This window comes from Biomphalaria glabrata, chromosome 15 (genome assembly GCF_947242115.1).
Source record: "Biomphalaria glabrata chromosome 15, xgBioGlab47.1, whole genome shotgun sequence".
Classification (NCBI taxonomy): Eukaryota; Metazoa; Mollusca; class Gastropoda; family Planorbidae; genus Biomphalaria; species Biomphalaria glabrata.
In genome coordinates, this window is record NC_074725.1 from 14,489,117 (window position 1) to 14,513,283 (window position 24,167).

The window sequence follows — 24,167 nt, forward strand, 5'->3', positions numbered from 1 at the left end:
GTTTACAGCCCGGACTTCATCATAGTTAGCTGAAATACTTTATCAGTGCCTTCGTTTAAACTTAATCCAAAAGAGGCACACACGGCTTATATATTTTTTTCAAAGATGGAGGGTGTCCAACAGCGGTGTGTGTTAGGATTATTTCAATATTAAAATAGGGTCGTCGTCATGTTCATCTATTATACAGAAAGGTTTTAAATATTAATTTAACCTGCAGCTTAATTCAACTGTTCATGGGTCTACCCTGCAGACTGTACATTTAGGGTGTATTATACATTTATTTTAAATTTATTCTTTTGAATTTTGTTATCTGTTATGTTTTAAAAGCATATTTAGCTTATATTGTGTAGTTCATTATATTATAGTAATCCTTTTAGTAGGATCTTTCTTGAAGTCCATTTGAGATGATTGGTAAAGCTCACCACTCATAATTATGCATTTTGAAACTAAAATACAGACTCTCAGAACATTTGTTTGATGATTAAGCTTTAATTTATTTTATAAACATGCAAAAGAAAAAAAAAAAAAAGTAATTGAATAAGTTAATAACTTTATGGCAAGGGAAGCCACTCTTTCATTATTATTATTTTTTTTTTACAAACTGTACACCCTATACAAAAAAAAAGCATAGGCCTATATAGGTAAGGGGCATCTTGAGCAGACAGACAATGTCTACATTTTGTGGACAAGTGACTCAAACCTGGTCCACAAGAAGACAAGTAACCAGTACAATTTAATTGAAAGATGGTAAGACATGTGCAAAGTATACAACTAAACAGAATTTGTTGTTTTTTCTATTAAAAAAAAGTTGAAAGTTATACAATTTCATGTATTATAGTATTAATAAGATATGTACATGTATTGGTTGATAGTTTTGCTTGCAATATTGAACTATACAGTCATTTTGCTAATGTAACAAGATATCTAATTTACATCAATTTTTTACAACAAATATTTTTGAGGAATTCATGAATACAGTCCTAGTTTTGTTTTTCTTAAGATTAGTCATCATAAGTTAATCATAACTATAAATGACTTAAAAATTTAGTAGGTACTTTGCATGTGATAGCTAATACAACACTGTTAATTAGCTAAAACTCTAAAAAAAATACTTAGGCTGTACAGACTTTGCCAAGTCCTAAATGTATTCTCTGCTATAGTTGTACATTCATTTTGAAAGGATGGACATCAGAGGGCACTCAACAACTCTGGGACGTAGAGCAGCAATGTCTGCCATGTCACAAAACACAAGCACAAGAAAATCAAGGCACATTAACATTTGGAATGTTTCTTAACATCACAACACAGAATGTTGTAGTAACTGAACTAACAGGAATTCAATGGTCAATCTGCAGCACACCCTTTTTATATAGAGTCATTTCACCTCATCAATTTCTTCTTTTTTTAGCTATGCAAAATGGTTTCCAATTTATCACTGGACTGGATACAAATGAATGGCTACAGAGGATGATTTTGAATTTTTGACATGATGAAATTTCTGCCTCCAGCTGTCAAAACCTTTAAGCTCTGCATTTGTATATAATGCCTACAAAAGCTTACTTTATATATAAAAAATATATTATTTAGTATAATACATAAATATATACATATAATATATACATCAAGGTCACTTGAAATGTAAGGAAACAAAATATTTTTGAAAAAAAAAATAAAAAATTACATTACAAGTATTTCACACAAAAGCTAAAGTTAGTTGACAGGATTTTATTTTTTTCAAAACGACAGGACTAAACATTTTGAGAAAATGAAAACAAAGTCTAAAGTAAGACATTTCCCTATATATCTCAGTTCCATGCTAAGAATGTGTCCAACAGAAAATAAAAAGTTGACACGCCAACAGAAGGAAAAACTGACAATGTTGAAATGCCAAGCCAGCCAATCTAGATGGGGAAAGCGCTACTAAAATGTGTATTACATTAGGCAAGATCTTAGTCTGATGAAGATCTGATGCATTGTGGCTGTTAACAAAAAGATATTAACGTTCAATTACAGATAAAGTACCCCGAAAAAACAACAAAACCCACAAATAAATTGATGCCCCTCACTATACCTCCTGGACGACGAAAAAAGAGGGAGGTTAAGAGAGAGATCTATGTGGGAACTATTAATTGTCTAACTCATAAAACATTTTGCATACGTAATCTTACTTGCACTTCCCCTCACTTTAGACAAGTTTTAGAAATGATAATGTACAAATCTCTTTATTCTTGAACAGCTTCTTCCATAAGCAATCAAATAAATGTGTATGAAGTATATTTACAATTGTACTAAAGTCAACAAAGTAATGTGCTTGATATGATACATTTTACTCTATTTTTCAGTTGGCAAAACCATTCCATAGACTAGCACTACAGCTATACATTACAAAATGTCCTCATTCATCAATGGGACCTTAATATGTTCTAGTTGTATTCTAACCTCCTAAAAATTATCTATTTAATTTCTTTTATTATATGCCATGCCACAAATCCATTAGAAAGACACTCATCTAAGGATGATGTGTTTTGAGGTTCATATTTATAGATACATGTATTAAAACACAAAAATAACATAAAATAAAAAAAAAAACAAGCAAAATCAGAATGGATTTTTGATTCTTCAAGTTTAAAAAGTTTATCAGCCACAGGCACCGGGTATTTTTTTCCCTCAAGATCTTGAGTTAATTCTAATAACAATTTTTTTTTTGTTAGGGTGATTGAATCACTTGACAAAAAAGATTGCAATGCAAAATTTGATATTGCACTTCAAACACTTGGTATAATGAGATGTGATGCATTGTCAAATAAATTGATTTCAAACACTTCACAATTCTTTGAATGAGTAGATGAGAATGAATGAAAATGTCACTGTAAGCAGTGAGGAAAAGATCATTGATTGACATTGTTTTTTTAGTATAGAGAATAAAAAATACTTTTTCCTTTTGCTAAATCTTGAGAACTAGGAAAATATCTTAGCTAAAGAATGATCATGTACATGATTTACAAAGTAGTATCAGATAGAAATAAATCCTAAAGCCTTTATCAAACAGAAGATTCATAAAGTACTCGTTCTTGTTGCTGTTGAGTGTTGATCTGATAAAGACCTTCTCTAATTAGAAACCTGCTAGCATCAAATCTGCCCTTCTCGAAGTATTCTTGAAGAATATGAGATTTTGGAGGGAAGAAAGCATCTTTGCCTTTCTTAAAATTGTTCATATTGACCTGTGACCGAAAAAAATATTATATTAAAGAATGGATTGAAGCACATATGTACAAATTTTGTTTTAAATTTAAGTCTTTTTCTCTGATTTAAGGGGATAAAGACAGTTTATTTTGTAAGCAAAACTTTTAATTCATGACTTTTAGCAATGTTATCAGTTATGGAATGTAACCATATCAATTTTAAGTAAGGATAGCAAGCTTAACTTTATTAAAACATTTTTCACATATAATTTAACTTGAAAACTAAATAAACCAAGAAAACTATAACCATTCCAGTTTATAGGAAGTGTTTTCAAATAAGAATATAGCAGCTATGTTTAATGAGAAAAAAAAAGTCTAACCTCTACCTGATAGTCCTGATTTTGGAAATTTATAAAATGGGCTTTTTTCTCTAGCTCTTGACCTGTTTTAGGGCCAATATCTGACTTGCCATCGAAGGGAGAAACAGTAATGGTTCTTCCACTTTCAAATCTAGGCATATTGTCTGTCAAACCACCATCTATATATTTCTGGAAACAACACAAAAGAAATAAACATTCAATATCTATTCAGAAAGATACTTCTAATCAAATAAGATTTTCTTAAAAGTGATTGTCCATCAGAAGTAAACATTTATTAGAGCTGTTCATTTTATTTTATGTTTATGCTTTAAAATCCTTCTGAAGCATGCAATAAAATAATATAATTTCATTAAAGATAACAAACTTTTGAATTTTTTTTTCTTTGTAAAAAAAAAAAAAGGGGGGGGGGGGAGGGGTGTATCCATGGGTACTATCTGTGGAAGTCACATATGACCTATCTCTGTCAGAGGAGCTTGCCATTCTATGTACCTAACAGCACTGGAGGACCTAAGTCTAAGTAAGTAGTTAGACTTAGATTGAAGAGTTTAATGGACAACACAGAGTTTCATCAGCTGCATGTTCAAACCATGGAGCAGGTTGTATGAAAAGCTACTGGGTTGAATATTTTGCTCTATGGGTATTAACAAGAGTGTAATAATGCCAGTATAATAACCAAAAAACTTTTTTATTCTCCTTTAAAAGTTAAGGACACTATTAGGGACATTTTTTTCATTACGGTAATCTACATTGTTAAATTTTTAGCAAAAAACTTGTAGAGCCTATAAATTTCAATAAAACAAAATATATAACTGGAAAATCATTTGTGAAACATACTTTTTCAGCAACTTACCTTGCCGCCAATGGTTGGTGCCTTCATCCCAGCATACACAGGAATATAACAACTGGCAATAAGCGCCTACAAACAGAAAAATTGAATTAAGTATTTTATACAGAATTTAATAGATATAAATTTAACAGTAATAATCTTTATTATCCAAGAGGAAATTTCTCTTACAAGTTTGCATTACATAGCAATATGATCACACTAAATCTCACAGTCCATCTCACAGTTTCACTTAAATATTACATGTGAAATTGATATCAAGAGACTTGGACAAAAGAGTTCTTGTGTCTGTTTCTGAGATTGTGTATTTTAAATCTTCTCTGTGATGGTAAAATGTTCAGATCGTGGCCCTTAACAGCAAGGGTGTTTTGTTTTTTTAATGGTAAAACCAACAAATGTGAGCATGGCACTGACAAGGCTTTTCACTAACATTAAAGGAGGGCATTTGAATTACTAGACTTTATCTTTGTTGTTAAGGAACACAAAATAAAACCCACCAATTTTATAGTAACCAACAAATAAAAACTTACTTCAATTAATTCATCCCTAGACTTGTAGTCAGATATCAGCTCATTTTTCTTTGTCTGGGCATTGGTCAGAGAGATGTACAGCTTGCCCTGGGCTATCACATGGGCATTTTCTGGAAGTAGGTCATCTAGCATATAACGTAGACTCCTGGTAAAACTGTAACCAGGTGTGAGTGCGCCTAGCGTTTTTTTGCGTATCTCTTTAGCCAAGTTCTGAACATGATCAGATGCTTCCTGTAAAAGATGAAACAAATTTATATTCATTATTTTCTGAAAAAAAAAAATTAAATTAAGATATGCTGCTGTATTGATACCGTAATTGATACTGTACATAACATATACCCGGTACATTCTTTGATTGCTTATAGTATGTCTCATTTGCGAATGATGACAATTTTTATGACTATAAAGCTAGTATCTTGATTGGGTTTTCATGATAAGTGGTATTTCTGCCATTTGCTAACTTACAGCATTGTTCTTGAATACCATTTCTGTTTTGGGATGCATTCTACTGGATTTATTTTATTTTAAAATATTAAATATTTATTATATATATATATAAATACGAAAAACATGCATGTATGTAACCCTGCCAGACCAAGGCAGGGTTACAATACATGCATGTTTTTTGTATTTTCTATACAGTCGTTTACCCCTGCGGTAGTAAATTTTTATATATAAAATTTTTTTTAGAATATTTCCCTTTCCCAGCGCCCCCCCTTTCCCAAAAAAAAAAACCCCTATGCTTATTAAGGTAACAAAAAGGGGATATATTAACACTACGTAATATGAAAAAAAGAAACCAGTGGAAAAAAACTTTACTTTGGAGGTAGCAGGTTTATAATTGGCTGCTAAAAAAATGATAAGAAAATTGTCTTCAATTAATGTTCATAACAGCATTCTTTTCTAATCTCTTCTTCACATTCAAAATGAACAGATCTAAATAATTATAGAGAATTATTTATAACGTTATCAGATTGTGTACAAAACATGAATAATTAATTCCCTTCAAGAAATTACTCATTTGAAAAGTGTTGCCATTATGCTAATAAACTTTCTAAAACTGTAACAAAAACATACAATTGTTTCCTTGGTTTAAACTCAGTTCCCCCTTCCACCATCATGCATTTTAATTCTTGCAAAGAAGTTCTAGATTCTGTTTTACAACCTCCTCCACTTCCTCAACAGCCAAGATATACACAACAAAAATGTAGTGGGATGATTCATGCGTCACCTGGTTATTTTAGGCTGACAGTACTACTTCAAACCAAGGCCCCAAAGGATGTTGCTGCTGACAGATTTGAGGAAGCACATTCATTACGTTTCTATTTAGGTTCAGACATCTATTACCTCTCACCCAATTTTTAGTCCCCATTGGTGGAGTTGTTTTTTTTTTCTTTTTTTGGTTAGCTCATTGCTTAATTGGATTCCTAGTGATACATTTAAAAAAATTCCCTTTTAAGTTATGCAAGAATTTATATATATATATATATATATATATATATAAATTTACAAGGATGGTAAGTTGCACTAGAGGTATATTTTTTTGTTTACATAAAGAAACAATGTAAGGATTAAAAGTGAGTTACTTAACCCTTAAAGTGCTGAGTAGTTTTACAAAATGGAATTACAATTCTGATGTCTAGAGGGTAAACTACCAAACGCATTTTAAGGGTTAATTACTTAAAATCAAAAACATCTTTGTTTGATAAAGGTATTCACTTAATATAGAAACTGTCACAACAGTACTGTCACAAACAGCACTGCCACTTGTGCCTCGGATATATTGCATTTAGACAAATCATGCACTATGCTTCATTCATCTTAATGAAATTTTAGTGGTGTTTGAAATTTGAATATTGCTGATGGTTGTGCTCGTTGTGCTGTATCTCCAGACAGCTAGTGCAACTAACCTTTGTAGGCATATAACTAGCTTGATACAAAACTTCTGAATAAAACTTGAACAATTCTTTGAACTCCACATAAACTCGAAGCTTGTATTGACAAATATAGAGTGTGTGTGTGTGTTTCTATGGTGACGCTGAGAAGAAGTTGGCAATTAGTTGGTGGCTTTGCAGTGTGAATGATGCAAGATAAGTGGTATTTTCCTCAGCGGTCTTGGCTAGACTTTATATTGCCAGAGTGATAAGACGTATTTTGGAAGTGAGTTAGATGAACAAAATACCTTTTTTTTTTTACACTAACCTCTAGAATACTCTTAGATATAAATCTAGTTCAATTCAAGAGCAAGGGGGGGGGGAGGGGTTACATGACCTTGTTGTGGTTGGTCATTGTGCTGCAATTCAAGAGCAAAAGGGGGGGGGAGGGGTTACATGACCTTGTTGTGGTTGGTCATTGTGCTGCCATAAGACAGACATCATATGTCCATAAAAACATTTGACCTTCATTTTTAATTTTATTATACCAAGTCACATGATACCATGTGCAAATACTTCCCCCAAGTCTGTAAGCCTGCTCCACTCCTTGTGTGTATTTTGTGTAGATAAAGAATAAACCAAGATAATACTATAGATAAAATACTAATGAAATCTTATTATCGTTACTTGCACACAGAAATAAACAGGTTTATTCCAATAACACTCAAACATTGTCCCGATAGAATGAAATGTATCTTCTACTTGGTCATTGTTGTCTTCATGCAAATTTAGTCTCGTTCACAAAGGTCAAGTCAAGAAGGGGCGATAATTAGGTACACTTTATTTTTCCTCATTAAGTGGTATTCAGTTTCTATCTCAATTACAGGGACACAAGAACAACGTGTGAACGGATCCGCGACCCTATTAGAAAGGATTATTTAACATATTTATTTTAAATAAAAAATGTTGGCTATTAAAAAAACTCTTTTTCTTTTACTAAAGTAACTGAAGGCTAAATATTACTTAATAAGATCAATGAAATACAGATCCAAATTACATGACAATTAAATGTAGATTGCACTTCAGAATCCAATGTGAACAGAAAAATGAGTCACGTGACACTATGGCGGTGATGCAGACGACAACTAGGCCGCAGCTATTTGAAGCTTGCTACAATTAATTCTTGTCACTAATGACATGTCCGGAACAAAAAATTGATTAATTAAGGAAATATATTTAATAAGATTTATTTTTTAAAAGGATCCACTACCCCCCCCCTCTCCCTTTTTTTAAAAAAATTTATAGACATTAAAGTTGAACGATGTCTATCATTTTCATGTGAAAAAAAAATAATTTTTGACTTCAAAACGTCGTATCAAAAAAAACGTAGAGACAATACACCAATGGAGGCCTTGCGATTTTATGAGGTCGCTTTACTTGCTATATATATATGGCCAATTTCTCCCCGCCTTCCCCCAGAGTTTTTTTTTCTTGTGTTTTTTTTCTACACTGGAGTTACGGCCCAGAAATCAAAGCATTAAAATATCTGAAGCATAAAATGCCAACGCTACAAGTGTTAGGTTCCATGTGTATTTCGTTACTAACCATTTATCGTGTTTTATCATTTTGAATGTTTATTAGACATCATGATTTTCAAGAGCTCAAAGCATAATCCAATCCTTTCTCTCTTCATAATTACAAACACGGCAATGTTCATCCTGTTTGGTTCAAGTCGAGTCGCGTTCAACCGAGACCAATCGTTAGAGCAGGCCTCAACACTGACCTGCGACGTCGCAACCCGTGGGCAGTGGAGACCAATAGCTCGTCGCCACGAATAACCGATAACTCGAAAGGGGGAAAAAGAAATTATGTGTATTGCAACTGTATGAACACGTCACAATGAAAACATTGTTCCAATGTGTTACAAGTTGTTCATTAAACTGCTGCTAAGAAAGCATTGATCTAGATCTGTGTCTTTCATCATCTAGTTCTATCCTAAGGCCCCTCCCCCTACCCGCTCCTGGTCTACTTGATGTGTCTAGTTCGAACCAGAACTGCCTTGTTTTTCTTATAAAACATAAACAGACGTTAAGAGGCTAATCAAAAGATATTTCATATTTCGTATGGGCTATAAAAGTAACACAGCACTAAGCACTAAACATATTACCTGACTGCAGTGATAAATACGTCTGTACTGACTGAACACAAGCCAGGTTAAGTTATTGCTGATTTCTAGGTTTTAAATGGCGTCAACCAAAAGGTTAAAACATTTAAAAAAAAAATAATATTAATCTTCATATCATGCCAATAAACTCAAGGTCACTGCGTGTAACTATGAAACAAGTTATGGCAATATATATTTGCATAATGCTGTAATAAAAGTTGGCAGCTAAAACATCTTTACGTCAAGAGTTTTGTTATTAACTGACTTTTTGGCGGCCCTGCAGTAAGAAGTAATCGAGGACAGCTTGAGTTTATGCCTCATTAAAAACACAAACTCCCCAAATAATTCTAAAGGTGTATATCAGGCATTGCAATAAACTAAAGAACTTGTTCTAGATCTACCTGCAATGTACACAAAGTTGTCACAAAGTGTTGACGCGATGTGACCCTTGAAATCATTGTTATGTAAAATAAGTAAATTAGTGACAATAATAATAAAACAACAGGAAAACAAAAGCGGCCGTACAGAACGGTATTGGTCTACACAAGTAGTTATCAGCTTCTGTCCTTGCCGTTTTATACCATTCTTCAAGGTGAAAGAAAATGGCAGTACAATATGAATATATATAATTAATATTCCCCCTCCATCAACTCGCAGGACGCTTACACACTTACTAGAGATTAACCCCTTAGACACGTGAACAACCGCTTAGGCGTCGGAATTACCGCTTAGAAAAACGAGCAACCACTTTGGCTTGTGAACAATCCATTAAACGTGTGAACTAACGCTTGGAAAAAATGAGCAACCACTTAGGCGTGTGAACAACCCCTTAGGAGAGAGAACAACCCCTTAGGAGAGTGAGCAACCCCTTAGGAGAGTGAGCAACAACAACACCATGTGACTAGCTGACAGACGTGAGCGCGCTACAAAAACCAAACAAGACACACGTGATCAAGTTCTAAACAAGTCTGTCATTACTTGGACGTTGAAGCAAGCACTTAGCGTCTTCTGCACTTCGCACATGACAAACCTTTGTTTCAGACTGACCATGCCGGCCACAGTCCACCAAAAAAAAATGTAACAGTGAAAGTTAAAAATGCTGACAGCCGTACACATTCAAATGTAAGGAACGCAAACACTGACCTAATGAAGAAAACATTCAAATAAAGGAAAGCGCAAACACTGACCTTAAGGAAAAACAACAACATTCAACAACCAGAATCCAAAATAACAAACAAACTAGACCAACTTTGGACAAGAGGCATAACAGTGTCTATGAATCTTTACCATCTTGTATATGTGTGACGTGGCCACGAGCTGTTGGTCTCTACTGCCCACAGGCTGTGATGTTGCAGCTCAGTGTTCAGGCATTCTGTGACGATTGGTCTCGGCGTGATTGCTGACCATGTGATGATTACATTACACTGTGCATATGTGAGCTGACCATTAAAAACCAGAGAGAACATTCAATGTGCTCATAGACAAAAGGAATGTTCGTACCAGTTGTTGTTGTTTTTAAATAATTCGTAATGCTCTGCATTAAAAAAAGTGGATTATAAAATAAGCGAAAAGGAAAAACCAAGTTGGTTGCCACAAAAAGAATTTTAGCAATGTACAGGAAATGGTTTTTATTTTCCTCATTTCTCTAAAACAAGGGACATTAATTTTGACTGCCCGGAAACATGAATTAGCAGCCGACCTAAAAAAAAAAGAGGTTGAGAAATACAAAAAGTGCACGCACACACACGTACATGTGGTTAGATACGAAACAAAAAACTAAACCAGTTACCGAAAAACAAAGTAATTAAAGCCTTGAACAGAAGTGACAAGAAGAAACTTTTTTTCCTTTTAATTCACTATGACCCATGTTTGTTTGTTTGTTTGTTTTTACACATGAATAAATGCCAGGTTACGACTATTTTTTTTAAAGGCATGCTTAAAACAAATTAACAAAGTGTAACTCGCAATGCAGACAATGCGCATAACTAAACAAAACAAACAAAAAACATATCCCGCGCGTTCACTTCAACCATTACCAATTCAAAGCCTAAAACGAGAAGGTCACACAATATTAGGTCATGCATGAATTGAAAGTTGTACACAGTCAATCCTAGTAACTCTGAGCTGTATATTAAAGTACACTTGAACAAAGAATTCCTCCAGTGATTTGATTATGACATGAAATGGCATATAGAATATTTTATAGCAGTAAATCTTGAACTGATTTACTTCTATTACCTGGCATACTTGTTACGAGGGAAAAATAATATGCATTTACATTTTACAATGAGCTTCAGTGTGGTTTTTATTGCCAAACTGGCATATTTATGTAGGCATACCATTAAAGGTCTAGATGGAATATATTTAATGGCTTTGGTTTTTAATTACCCAACCCTTACTGCAACTTTGACCAAGGATATTTCTGTCCATATTTGTCTATTCAACTTCATTCAATGGTCAACCGAGCAAGCGTAATTTAATTAGGAGAACACAACCCTAAGAAATCGAAGGTGCTAAAGAGGCTCTGAAAAATTCACCGATTTCTAGAATAAAGAGTGAGACTGACAGTTAATCAGTCAAAGGCTCTAACATTCGGTCACCTTGCCTCAAGTTTTCAGAAGCCCCTACATATTTATCCATTCCTCACACCTTTATTTAGTTGATCAGAAAGCCACGGAGTTTAGGACCAGGTCTGGCATCGGAGCGGAACACTTCTAATAGCGACTGCCTTATAGAGCGGTTGAAAAGGCTCCATAATGTTAACCTATTCTCAAGGGCACTAAACATCGTCTCGATAAATCCAACCAACAAAAGAGTTCTTTTTCTCTTTGAGTTTATAAACTATATGAGACTAAGTTCAATCTTTAAGCTTACAGACCAGGCGTGTTACGTAGGACAACATATTGGTTAGGGTTAAATTGTAAAGCATTGTCTGCATCTACTTAACGCGGCTGGCTAGTACATTTGGAGAATCCTACATTAACTGACTAGGTAAGTGACTATCTTTGAGATTGGTGTGGTTCCCCACCCCACCCCCAATGAAAGTGAAATTAACATGCCCTAAACCAAAGATTATCTTTTACTAATGGCTCAATAATGAGCTACCCGACAAGAGTTTGGTGCCGTTTCTAACGACAGGGCGATGTCGTAAACCCAAAGCCTACCTACCACCCGATAACACGCTCTAAATACCGAAGCCTAGTTCTACTATTAAGTAACAAGTTCTTCAATGAACATTACGGTGCCATCTCTTCCAGGCGGGGAGTTGTAGACTCTTATTTGGTGCCATGTTTTAACGTCAAGGCGATGTCGTAAACCCACACCCGATAACACGCCCTGAGTACCAAAGCCCAGTTCTATTTCGTAACAAGTTCTTTACGTCAATGAACATTGCGGTGCCATCTCTTCCAGTGGGAGATGTAGACTCAACGATAACATGGAAAGAAGGGACAAGCACCGAGGGGGCCCACTATGGCAGATCAAACAGATCAAACAGCAGAACCGTTATTTATTGGGGCCCTTGGCACATGCGGTGCTAGTCGATATGAACTGGCTAACACCAGCCACGGGCAGTCGACAGTGCCGTAAATTCTAGGCCACCAGACCCGGTAGTGTCACTCTGTGCCAGACTTTCTATGACATAGGTCAACAATGAACTTAGGTCTTACAAAAAATATGTCAAGTTGTACTTTATCAATAACCGTCTTTAAACGAGTTCCCTCACATGACTGCCCGATTTATTCACATAAATTGTTTTTAAACTTTCTGAATATTTATGTCATAGTAGTTTCCCACAAGACTAGATTGTATCGTTGAAATAATCCTTTTCACGTGACGGGGGCCATTCCAGATTTAGCCAGCGTGATCTCATTGGATATGCAGACAAAAAAAAAAATGTGAAAGTCAAAACTTAAGCAAGGGCAATCACTCAGGTTACTTGAAACCCGCATTCAAAATTGATGCTGAATTATTTTTTTTTTTAATTGATAGATCGTGCATAAAGTAAACTTTTGCTCTAAGTGAGCCTAAATAAATAATCACACAATAATTTCAATCACATTACGTGTAGGCTATATTATGGATGTTATGGAGTGAGTGAGAGTTGTTTCCAAAGTGATGATGAAGAAAGGGAGCATTCATTGTAGAATGATGCAAGATAAGCGGAAGACTACCCAAAGAAGTGAGGAGTGTAAGGACGTGTTTTTGGTGTTAGATTTGTGGAAACATCAGAGTGCTTATTTCAGTTCAATTTTAATTGGTCTATAGTGTAATCTATATATATATATAGTTGTGCTCACCAAATAAGTTGATTCAAGTTACTTCAAGTTCTATAATTGAAAAAGTGTACACCTATATCGTTTAGTTGTCTACTATCTGGTGCCAAAAGTCAACGGCCGTCATCTACCATTGATTAGTTTCGACTTTTGATTTTCTAGTCAGCAACAGGTAACTCTCAATGACAAAACTGAAGACTGTGTCTGTGCCATGGAGACTGTGTCTGTGTTCTAGATCATGACATCTCTTCCTTTGCTCTATACTCTTAGGACTTCCTCTTGGTTCCCTTATCGTCCTTACATTAGTCCGTAGATTACAAACTGCATTCTTTCTTCCTGCATTTTTTTTTACACAATCAAATCACAACATGATCTAGTAGTCATAAAGAGCAGAGTACTGTGATTTACTGGAGTTCGCATTAATCTCAAAACGGCGGCGTACAGTGACAACAATAACTAATCAATGTATAGTTGTAGTAAGCCAAATACACATTGTCTGATCAACAGATTTATTTAGACTTGAGTTATATGCAGAGTATCGAATCTATCCTCCCCCCCCCTTCTTTTTTTTTTTTTTTGTATGCTCTTGGTGGCTGACAGGCGACACGGAGTTCGGGAGATTAAAAACAAACTTGTGCAGATTTCCTTTCTGTTACAGCCATGTTTGCTGAAGTGGACAAATAGAGGCACAGGAAGAGGTGGGGAGGTCAATCTAATGAGACACTAGAGGACCAAAGCTGTAACTAAATTAACTGGACCAATGAACCCAATGTCATTCTCCACATTTCCTACAGGTCATTACAATGAAGACAATTAAAACCCAAGCAATGTGACGATGTCGAAGTGTTTGTTTAATTAAACCTAACAGAAGTTCACTGACACTCGGTTCTAGCATTGAATGGGCGGACTAGATTAAGATGGAACATTATCGAACGACAAGATCTATATGACTATATGAGACTATGCACACTACAACTGAACACCTGCTGAAAAGGAGCAGACTATCGAGGTCTAATGTTCCATGAACCTGGGAGTAACAGACGCGAGCGCCCCGCTAGTTTGACGGTATCTCTCAACCGTTTAAAGTACGCTACGAGTCATTCTCCTATCACACTTGTATATTGCATGTCATTCTTGAAGGTCGGCCATTCATATTCATCTGCATGATTCGCATTGTCGCTATAATAGAACAATTAGTTCTACCTAACTGTCAATGGGTGCTTCATCTCCCTTCCCCGGCCCTTTCCTCTCCCCCCCCCCAATAGGGCACTATCTTAAAAATCGACTAGATTTTTCTAGGTAGAATACTAGAGAGAAACAGGTTTTGTTTTTCTTTTCGGGAAATTAAGTTTTCTAAGATGGTCAAAGTGATGATTCTCCAGTGTCCTAAGGAATGTATTATCAAGAAGAAGCACTTTCCCGGTTTAATAAAAAAGCCCGGCCGACCGTGACAACGTTATAATAAAAGACACATCATTTTAAATGAACACATTTCATTTTGTGAACATAGACTAGAATGGTGCAGTTAGAAATGTCACTTTCTTTGTAATACATGAAAGTAGCATCGCTTTCATACTGTGGTAGAGGTCTAGATAGTCATTCAATAGATAGGTGTGTACGAGAGATATAGTCATTCAATAGATAGGTGTGTACGAGAGATATAGTCATTCAATAGATAGGTGTGTACGAGAGATATAGTCATTCAATAGATAGGTGTGTACGAGAGATATAGTCATTCAATAGATAGGTGTGTACGAGAGATATAGTCATTCAATAGATAGGTGTGTACGAGAGATATAGTCATTAAATAGATAGGTGTGTACGAGAGATATAGTCATTCAATAGATAGGTGTGTACGAGAGATATAGTCATTCAATAGATAGGTGTGTACGAGAGATATAGTCATTCAATAGATAGGTGTGTACGAGAGATATAGTCATTCAATAGATAGGTGTGTACGAGAGATATAGTCATTCAATAGATAGGTGTGTACGAGAGATATAGTCATTCAATAGATAGGTGTGTACGAGAGATATAGTCATTCAATAGATAGGTGTGTACGAGAGATATAGTCATTAAATAGATAGGTGTGTACGAGAGATATAGTCATTCAATAGATAGGTGTGTACGAGAGATATAGTCATTCAATAGATAGGTGTGTACGAGAGATATAGTCATTCAATAGATAGGTGTGTACGAGAGATATAGTCATTAAATAGATAGGTGTGTACGAGAGATATAGTCATTCAATAGATAGGTGTGTACGAGAGATATAGTCATTCAATAGATAGGTGTGTACGAGAGATATAGTCATTCAATAGATAGGTGATATGTGTGTACGAGAGATATAGTCATTAAATAGATAGGTGATATGTGTGTACGAGAGGTCTAGATAGTCATTCAATAGATAGGTGATATGTGTGTACGAGAGATATAGTCATTCAATAGATAGGTGATATGTGTGTATGAGAGGTCTAGATAGTCATTCAATAGATAGGTGATATGTGTGTACGAGAGATATAGTCATTAAATAGATAGGTGATATGTGTGTACGAGAGGTCTAGATAGTCATTAAATAGATAGGTGATATGTGTGTACGAGAGGTCTAGATAGTCATTAAATAGATAGGTGATATGTGTGTACGAGAGGTCTAGATAGTCATTAAATAGATAGGTGATATGTGTGTACGAGAGGTCTAGATAGTCATTAAATAGATAGGTGATATGTGTGTACGAGAGGTCTAGATAGTCATTAAATAGATAGGTGATATGTGTGTACGAGAGGTCTAGATAGTCATTCAATAGATAGGTGTGTACGAGAGATATAGTCATTAAATAGATAGGTGATATGTGTGTACGAGAGGTCTAGATAGTCATTCAATAGATAGGTGTGTACGAGAGATATAGTCATTAAATAGATAGGTGATATGTGTGTACGAGAGGTCTAGATAGTCATTCAATAGATAGGTGTGTACGAGAGATATAGTCATTAAATAGATAGGAGATATGTGTGTACGAGAGGTCTAGATAGTCATTCAATAGATAGGTGTGTACGAGAGATATAGTCATTAAATAGATAGGTGATATGTGTGTACGAGAGGTCTAGATAGTCATTCAATAGATAGGTGATATGTGTGTACGAGAGGTCTAGATAGTCATTCAATAGATAGGTGATATGTGTGTACGAGAGATATAGTCATTCAATAGATAGGTGATATGTGTGTACGAGAGATATAGTCATTCAATAGATAGGTGATATGTGTGTACGAGATGTCTAGATAGTGTAATGACACAAGATGCGTAGAAGTTGATGTGAATCGGGTTTTTCCTAAGTAATGTGACGAGTAAGAACAGAGTAGGATGATGAACAAGAAGAATAACGGACAAGACGCCTTAGAGGACGACGCTAGGCTAGCGACGACAGAGGACTGTGCCCTTTTTATTGTTTATTAAATTGTTGAAGTTACCAGCCTGCGTTATTAAGTATATTCTTGATTCATTCTGTTGTTGTGTCATATGGACTCGCATGCACCATTAACATATATATACTCATCAACAAAATAGACCATCAACAGATGTGGCGACCCACGACGGCCAGGGCGTCATTTTGATCTACAATCTAGTTAACTTCGTGTTCTGGATATATCTACACTTGGCGAAGTACACTGGAGAAGTACTGGATTAACATTCGTTTATTTCTACTAGACCTACTCTACGTCTGTGCTAATTATCTGGACTGCAGCTGGATTTTGGCATCTTTGTTCCAGTGGATCTAGACTTTCTATTAGAGAAAATTCGAAACCGTTACCAGCGTCTAGCTTTGTCAGCCATGTTGGATATTTTTAGATTGAACTTGGATCTATATTGACTAGATCTATATCTATTGTGTCTGAACCCAGAACTATTTCGTCCGTGTAAGTGATTTAGGGCAGTCCGTCGTCAGTATACCTCTACCTATATACCTCAAGAGTGAAGATACCTCATTTTGTCAGGTTTATCTGTTTATTGTGAGTACGGAAAGTCATCTGAGTCTACATATCTAGTATCTACAAGCTGACCGTTGGATCGAGTCACCTTGTCAGGTTTGTTTTTCAAGCTATTAATTGACTGTTGCAGTGTTGCTGAGCTTGGAATCTAATCTACACACGAGTGATGGTATACCCTACTACCACACTGCGTGACCATTTATTCAACTTGTAAAGTTGACTCATTTATATTCATCAAAAGAGAGAGTTGGACTTTGTCATTTTTTTTTACCTCTCTTGAGACAGCACCACCAGCTTGTCTCAGTATTGACTTATGTTCCTGACCTGAAGACAGAAGCCAGCACCAACAGATCATCAAGTGGAACCGGAACCTTGGAACCCTACCAGAGGACTTTATCTGAGATTCGTACCATACTGTGGCAGCACCAGGAGAGATTGGCCTAACTCAGTACTGCCTGTCGAGTAGCCTTTGGGGGAGCACACCTTGCCTTGCCTGAGACTAAGACAGTGGGGAACTTGTGTGGAACTGACCGTTGTAGCTCCGTGGACTGAACAAAGGGGATCTAACTAAAGATAAGTTTATTTTTTCTCTCCATTATTATTAAATTAAGTCTATTTTAGGGACAGTAGATCTTTGTTAAGAGCAGGTTGCCTGATAAGGGCGTCATTATAGGACACATTAGAAAGTGGACCTGCTCCATTTAATAAAGTCTCGATGATTGTTTAGATTGTCTTGTTTTGTTCGTATCCACGTACATTTTATTTTTTTTAGAAGTCAAGTGAAGTTATCTTTATTTGTCTCTTTCAGTGTATACTTCCTCTAAAAAGTCTCATCTCATTAGAATAGATTTATTTTTTTGTGTCTTATTACGTTTATTTTACATTATTCTTATTATATATTAGTAATTTTATCTTAAGTAGATAGGTAAGCCACGTTTAATCTAGATTATAAATTCTAGATTGTTTCCAGGTATTAACTAAATTGTTATACCTATGAGAGCCTTTGATCTATTTTATCCTGAAGACAACTGAGTCTAAGGAGTAATTATTTATATATAGATCTTTTGTCCCGATTAATCGGTTGACATTATTTTATAGATGTGTTTAAACACAGTCTAATTGGTCAGAATAAAAAATTTTTTGTCAGTATCACTGGATTGTGATTTACTGTTGGAGGTATAATATTGATTTATCTATTTGAGGTTGTATTAAAGTTGTATTGAATCTAGACTAGTGACTAGAATAGTCCTAGGGGTATTTATTGGCAAGAAGTAAGTCCATTGAATTAAGTATTGAGGTATTGATAAAAGTATATATGATATTTGTTTATGTGGCCTAAAGTAAGTCCACTGAATTAAGGTGATATAAAATTTTGAGTTGTATTCAAGTATTGTGGCTGTGAGTAAGTCCACTGAGATAATATTTCTTGATATAACATTGAGCAAAGGTATTTAAATATATAAATATATATATATATATTACAAGAAGTATTTGAAAGTGAGTTTTTGTGAAAACTAAATTGTGATATTTAGGCCAATAGGGAGGCCATATCAAAACTATATTGAGACATTGTTTAAAATAAAATAAGCATAATGGCAACAGCTCCAAACTTTGATTATATGGAGACTTTTCGCCAGCAAATTATTGCTGAGGCTAAACAGCTAGAACTTAAATGTAAGGACCTAACTAGCTATGTGCAGCAAATGGTGACAATAGAGAGAGATAGAATAGATAAAGAAAGAAGAGAAGAAACAGAGCGTAGAGAGAAAGAAAAGGATAGGGAAGCACAATTAATAAAAGAAGAAGCAGATAGGAAATTACAATATGATTTAGAGAAATTGAGGTTAGATGCTGAATTGAAAAAACAAAACACTAATGATAGACCTACTGTTCAGAGTGAAAACATAAACAATAGTAATAGTACAAGTAATGGTAATAACATGAATGAAAATAGGGATAATCAAAGTACTAATCATTGGCTGAAAAAGAAAATGCAGCCCTTTCAAGAAGATAAAGACAGTATTTCAGACTATTTAAAGCGTTTTGAGATCAAAATGAGCAGTTGTAACATAAGAGAAAATGAATGGTCTCAAATCTTACTTGATTTTGTTCAAGGTCAAGCATTAACTATTTGTCAGAACCATGATCATACCATTCAGAATAGTTATGATATATTAAAGAAAGAGCTTCTTAATGCCTGTGGTCATAATGCCAGTACATTTAGGAAAAAATATTTTGAAAATTTTCCTAGTAGTCAGATTGATCCTCAAACAACAGTAAATCTTGAAAAAGATTATTTCAGTAAATGGATGTCATTTGAGCAAATAGATCAAAGCTATGAAGGACTTAAAAACTTTATTTTGATAGATAACTTTACAAACAAATGTGAATCTCAGTTACAGTCATTTATAAAAGAGAGAAAACCAAAAACTTTAGAGGACATAGTTATTATTATGAGAACTTACAGCAGTGCTTATCCTAATAATTCATTTTCAAATAAAGACAAGAAACAGATTGATTTTGTAGGATATAGTAAAGAAACTAAGAGTAAAGATAGACATGAGAGCAGAAATGATAGAAATAGAGATAATAGTGACTATAGAGAGATCATCTGTTTGAATTGTCAAGGTAGAGGACATATTGCAGCACACTGTAAACAAGTGAAGTACAATAGATCAGAAAATAGGGACAGTTACAGGAAGCAGAGCAGGAAAGTTGAGTTTAAAGAGAACAGAAACAGAAATAACAAAAGTAGAGTGTATTTCACCAATGATAGAGACAGTAGAGAAAGTAGTGATAATGAAGAAGTAGAAGAGATGAACTATTGTTGGGGTGTAGAAGAAATAAATTTTGCAGAAGATGAAACCAGCAGAGTGAGAGTACACTCTGGTTTTATCAATGGGAAACCTATGAGGTTTGTCAAAGATTCGGGATGCAGTACAGTTGGAATTAGGAGTAACTTAGTTAAACCAGATTGTTTATTAGGCTATGAGAAAAAAGTAAGGTTGATAGATGGCAGTATCAAGCGCTATCAAGCCTGTAAAGTTTTCTTAGAAACACCATTTTATACTGGTTATTGTAAAGGTTTAGCAATACCAGGATTGTCTCATGATTTGCTTTTAGGCAATATACATGGACTAAAGGAAATGACTCAAAGAGAAATAGATAACTGGAATAGAAGACATGAATACAAAATGAGACAAAGAAATTCTTATGGTAAAATGAGAAGAAATATTATTTGTTTTAAATGTCAAAGAAAGGGACATATTGCCAGGCAATGCAGAAGTTGTGACTATTCAGATAGAAGATCTGACCATTATGAGTATGGCAGAAATTTTGATAGCAATGCCTATGATAGACAGTATCATAGAGGGAACCCTCAGAGAAGATGTAACTCTGATGAGTACCAGAGTACAAGGGACAATTGTAGGTCATATGGACCTTACCAAAGAAGAAATGGAGAAGCAGAATATAGTTGGAGAAAGTAAATTCTTGATGGTTTACTTATAAGTATATATAGATATATATACTAGCAATGGTTTAATTGTATAGTGCATGAACATGTTGAGTTCTTTTAGATTGTAAATAAGTTGTATATGTTATGATATTTATTTGTATGCTATAGTATGGCACTCAATTGAAGTAAAAGGTGTAAATTAAAGTAAGTATGATCATCTACAGTCATTATTTTTTTTATATAATCATTATCATTCATTAGTAAAAGGCTAGGTCAGTTTGGAAATGGTAAGTGGAGAGAAAATATACTTATTGGTACCCAACAAAAAAGTTAGGTAGAATAATTTGGAAAGCTGTTTTGACACAAATATTACATTTTGTCTGACAGGAAAGGTTTGGTGTGATGTGAGGCAGACGACCACGGACATACAGCCAATGACAGTATTTACTCTGAAAAACTCTGTTTTATGCCTATGGAGTCAGCAAAGGCATCTTCGTATGTGGACTATATACATGTGTATTTATTCTGAAAAACTCTGTTTTATGTCTGTGGAATCGACAAAGGCATCGTCGTATGGGGACTGTTTACATGTCTTGATGGACTTAGTACTATTGGTTGGTGAAACTATTACACTGTACTATACTATTTTATCGTCAATAAGTGATGATTAGAACACCGCATACCAGATATTTTCTTACTAATAACTGTATTGGAACTGTATTGTTTTCTTGGTGTCAACATTCAACTACAGGGTGAACTTTGTGACATAGAAACATGGACACCAGGAACTGATGAAGATGGGAAACATGATGATGTCCATCAAGATCAAGATATATGTTTGTTTTGTCTTTCCCCAAAATTTTGGCCATGTATATTGTACAGACATGACAGTAGGGATAGGGTTTTAGACTGAAAAAAAAATTGACAAAATTTTTTTTTGATAAAGGGGGGAGGAAATATGTAATGACACAAGATGCGTAGAAGTTGATGTGAATCGGGTTTTTCCTAAGTAATGTGACGAGTAAGAACAGAGTAGGATGATGAACAAGAAGAATAACGGACAAGACGCCTTAGAGGACGACGCTAGGCTAGCGACGACAGAGGACTGTGCCCTTTTTATTGTTTATTAAATTGTTGAAGTTACCAGCCTGCGTTATTAAGTATATTCTTGATTCATTCTGTTGTTGTGTCATATGGACTCGCATGCACCATTAACATATATATACTCATCAACAAAATAGACCATCAACAATAGTCATTCAATAGATAGGTGATATGTGTGTACGAGAGGTCTTGATAGTCATTCAATAGATAGGTGATATGTGTGTACGAGAGGTCTTGATAGAAACTAAAAACGTTATTTTATGTTTAGAAAGTTTCAATAGTCATTTCACAATCAATTTTTTAAAGTAAATGTCTAGATTTTGTTTTGTTGATTCATGAAAAAGATTTTTAAAATTTGAATGAAAAAAAAAAACCCTTAGCTTAATCATTTTCTGATAGCTCTTATTTTCTATATATTTTTTTTCATGTATATTTATCTGTTTAGTACTGGCCTGCCTATGACTGTGTGAGTTCATGCATCTATCTAATGACCTGTCACCTTACACTCCACCCATCTGTCTATTACCATTTAGTTTGGTCCACCTAACAGCTCATTCTAAGTATTGAGTGACGCCATTGAAGCAAGGGCATTGCGTCACCACTTGCGTAAGATGGCGGTTGATTGATGGCCATCCATTTCACCCAACTCGTCTGCTACCTATCACTAGTGGCACAACACAGTGTCCTGTCATGACTAATGAAACTATTTTAGAAGCTGACCAAGGGCAAGTGGACAACTTCAGGATTTCAAGTAAACTCTATACAATGTTCTTTTTTTAAACATATCAGGAACTTTAAGGACAATTTCGGATGACGCGAGTTTTTTTTAGTTTTTGTTTTGTTTTGTTTGTTTTCAGAAATAAACAAAAAGGAGGCGTGACAGTCTTGACCTGCTGACCCACGCCCGCGCGCGCAGAAAAGGTGATGACCCCCAATAGTTCAACACAAAGAGGACAAACCAACATGGAGGCTATGACTAATGGAGCAACGTCTGCTCTTCAATAAGTTACTCGACTTGAAAACGTAACGCATACACCAAATGTTAGTTACACTCGCGGATATCGTTAATCAAAGGTATAAGAAAACAAGGTTACAAAAGACAGTTTGTGTGGAACCACAAACTCAAAATCGGCCCCCGAAGTAAAATGTTTTACATAATTCGGATAATCCTTCAGAGTTGAAGATAGTTAACTTCCTAGTCCAAACCTCCCGCAGGACGACGGGGAATGAGAGCAGGCAGGGTTTGAACCTTCGATCGTCGATAAATCCAAACGACAGTCCAGCGCGCAAACCGCACGACCAGTGGTCCACCCAGGTAGGCTTCAATATTTTCAGAAAGAACATCCGAATGAAATTATATCAAAGACAAAGAGAGATAAGAATGGAGAAAGAAGGTTAACAGATCTTGTGTAGTGCCCCAACCGTCCCGCAGATCAAAGGATACGTGAAAGTGAATGTAAAGTTAGATGTGAACCTGGCCTAACTAGTTTGTGGTCTATAGGACAGATGATGTAAAGTTCATCTGTCGTTGTGGCCTACGGTTAACGAGGGTGTCATGTAGCCAGCACAACGACCAACCGCCTTTGCTTTTCCCCAACTAATGTCAGGTACCCATTAGAGCTGGGTAGACTCAGAAGTTGAAAATCCCAGTCTTCACCAGGATTCGAACCCGGGACCATCGGTTCGAACTAAATAAGTTAATTTCTTTGAAAAGGCTAAAACTCATTTTCGAATTCTCAAAAAAAAAAAAAAAAAAATTCCGCTATATAAAAAATTTTCACAAAAATGATGTTTATAAGATTACTATTCGTCTTAAATTAGGTGTAACATATAATGCATACTAATTAGCTTTTCTTATAAAAAACTGCTTGCATAATTGATTTTTAAAAATTAGAATTTTCGCTTTCAGGAAAAAAAAAAGTAGCCGTTGCATCAGAACTTTGAATGGTCTAAAATATTGTGAAGTCGGATTTTCAATATCTCTTCTAGTTTACGAGATCTAAACGGGACGGACGGACAGACATTTCGCACAAAACTAATAGCGTCTTTTCCCCTTTCGGGGGCCGCTAAAAATCAGTGTAGAAACTGAGCCACATCCATTCCATTTGTACCCGAGTCCAAACTAAGGAGAAGTCGGATAGAACGTGGATACACTGATTCTACAGGGTCCAAACTAAGGAGAAGTCGGATAGAACGTGGATACACTGATTCTACAGGGTCCAAACTAAGGAGAAGTCGGATAGAACGTGGATACACTGATTCTACAGGGTCCAAACTAAGGAGAAGTCGGATAGAACGTGGATACACTGATTCTACAGGGTCCAAACTAAGGAGAAGTCGGATAGAACGTGGATACACTGATTCTACAGGGTC

At 35.2% G+C, this 24,167-nt stretch overlaps 2 protein-coding genes across 7 annotated transcripts in view; one reads left to right on the forward strand and one right to left on the reverse strand.

Annotated features, from left to right (window-relative positions):
* Nucleotides 1-469: 469 nt before the first annotated feature.
* LOC106055763 (protein starmaker-like) overlaps nt 470-24,167 on the reverse strand; it is a 65,209-nt gene continuing 41,511 nt past the window's right edge. For 4 of the 5 annotated variants that reach the window (XM_056011875.1, XM_013212199.2, XM_056011874.1 and 1 more), the window contains exons 3-6: nt 4,937-5,167; nt 4,413-4,478; nt 3,563-3,730; nt 470-3,221 (exon numbers count right to left, since the gene is read on the reverse strand). In XM_056011875.1, the coding sequence (XP_055867850.1) occupies nt 3,042-3,221; nt 3,563-3,730; nt 4,413-4,478; nt 4,937-5,167 (645 nt within the window). In that variant the 3' untranslated portion in view covers nt 470-3,041. The remainder of the gene's footprint in view (nt 3,222-3,562; nt 3,731-4,412; nt 4,479-4,936; nt 5,168-24,167) is intronic. The other variant, XM_013212200.2, reaches the window with a different exon arrangement.
* Nucleotides 16,513-21,833, forward strand: LOC129923052 (uncharacterized). 2 transcript variants are annotated; one of them, XM_056011876.1, is made up of 2 exons: nt 16,513-17,329; nt 17,564-21,833. In XM_056011876.1, exon 2 carries the CDS (start codon nt 18,826-18,828, stop codon nt 20,719-20,721), a length of 1,896 nt encoding a protein of 631 aa, XP_055867851.1. In that variant the 5' UTR covers nt 16,513-17,329; nt 17,564-18,825; the 3' UTR covers nt 20,722-21,833. The 2 variants fall into 2 exon arrangements, with proteins under 2 accessions (XP_055867851.1, XP_055867852.1); XM_056011877.1 differs by having other exon boundaries at nt 17,568-21,833.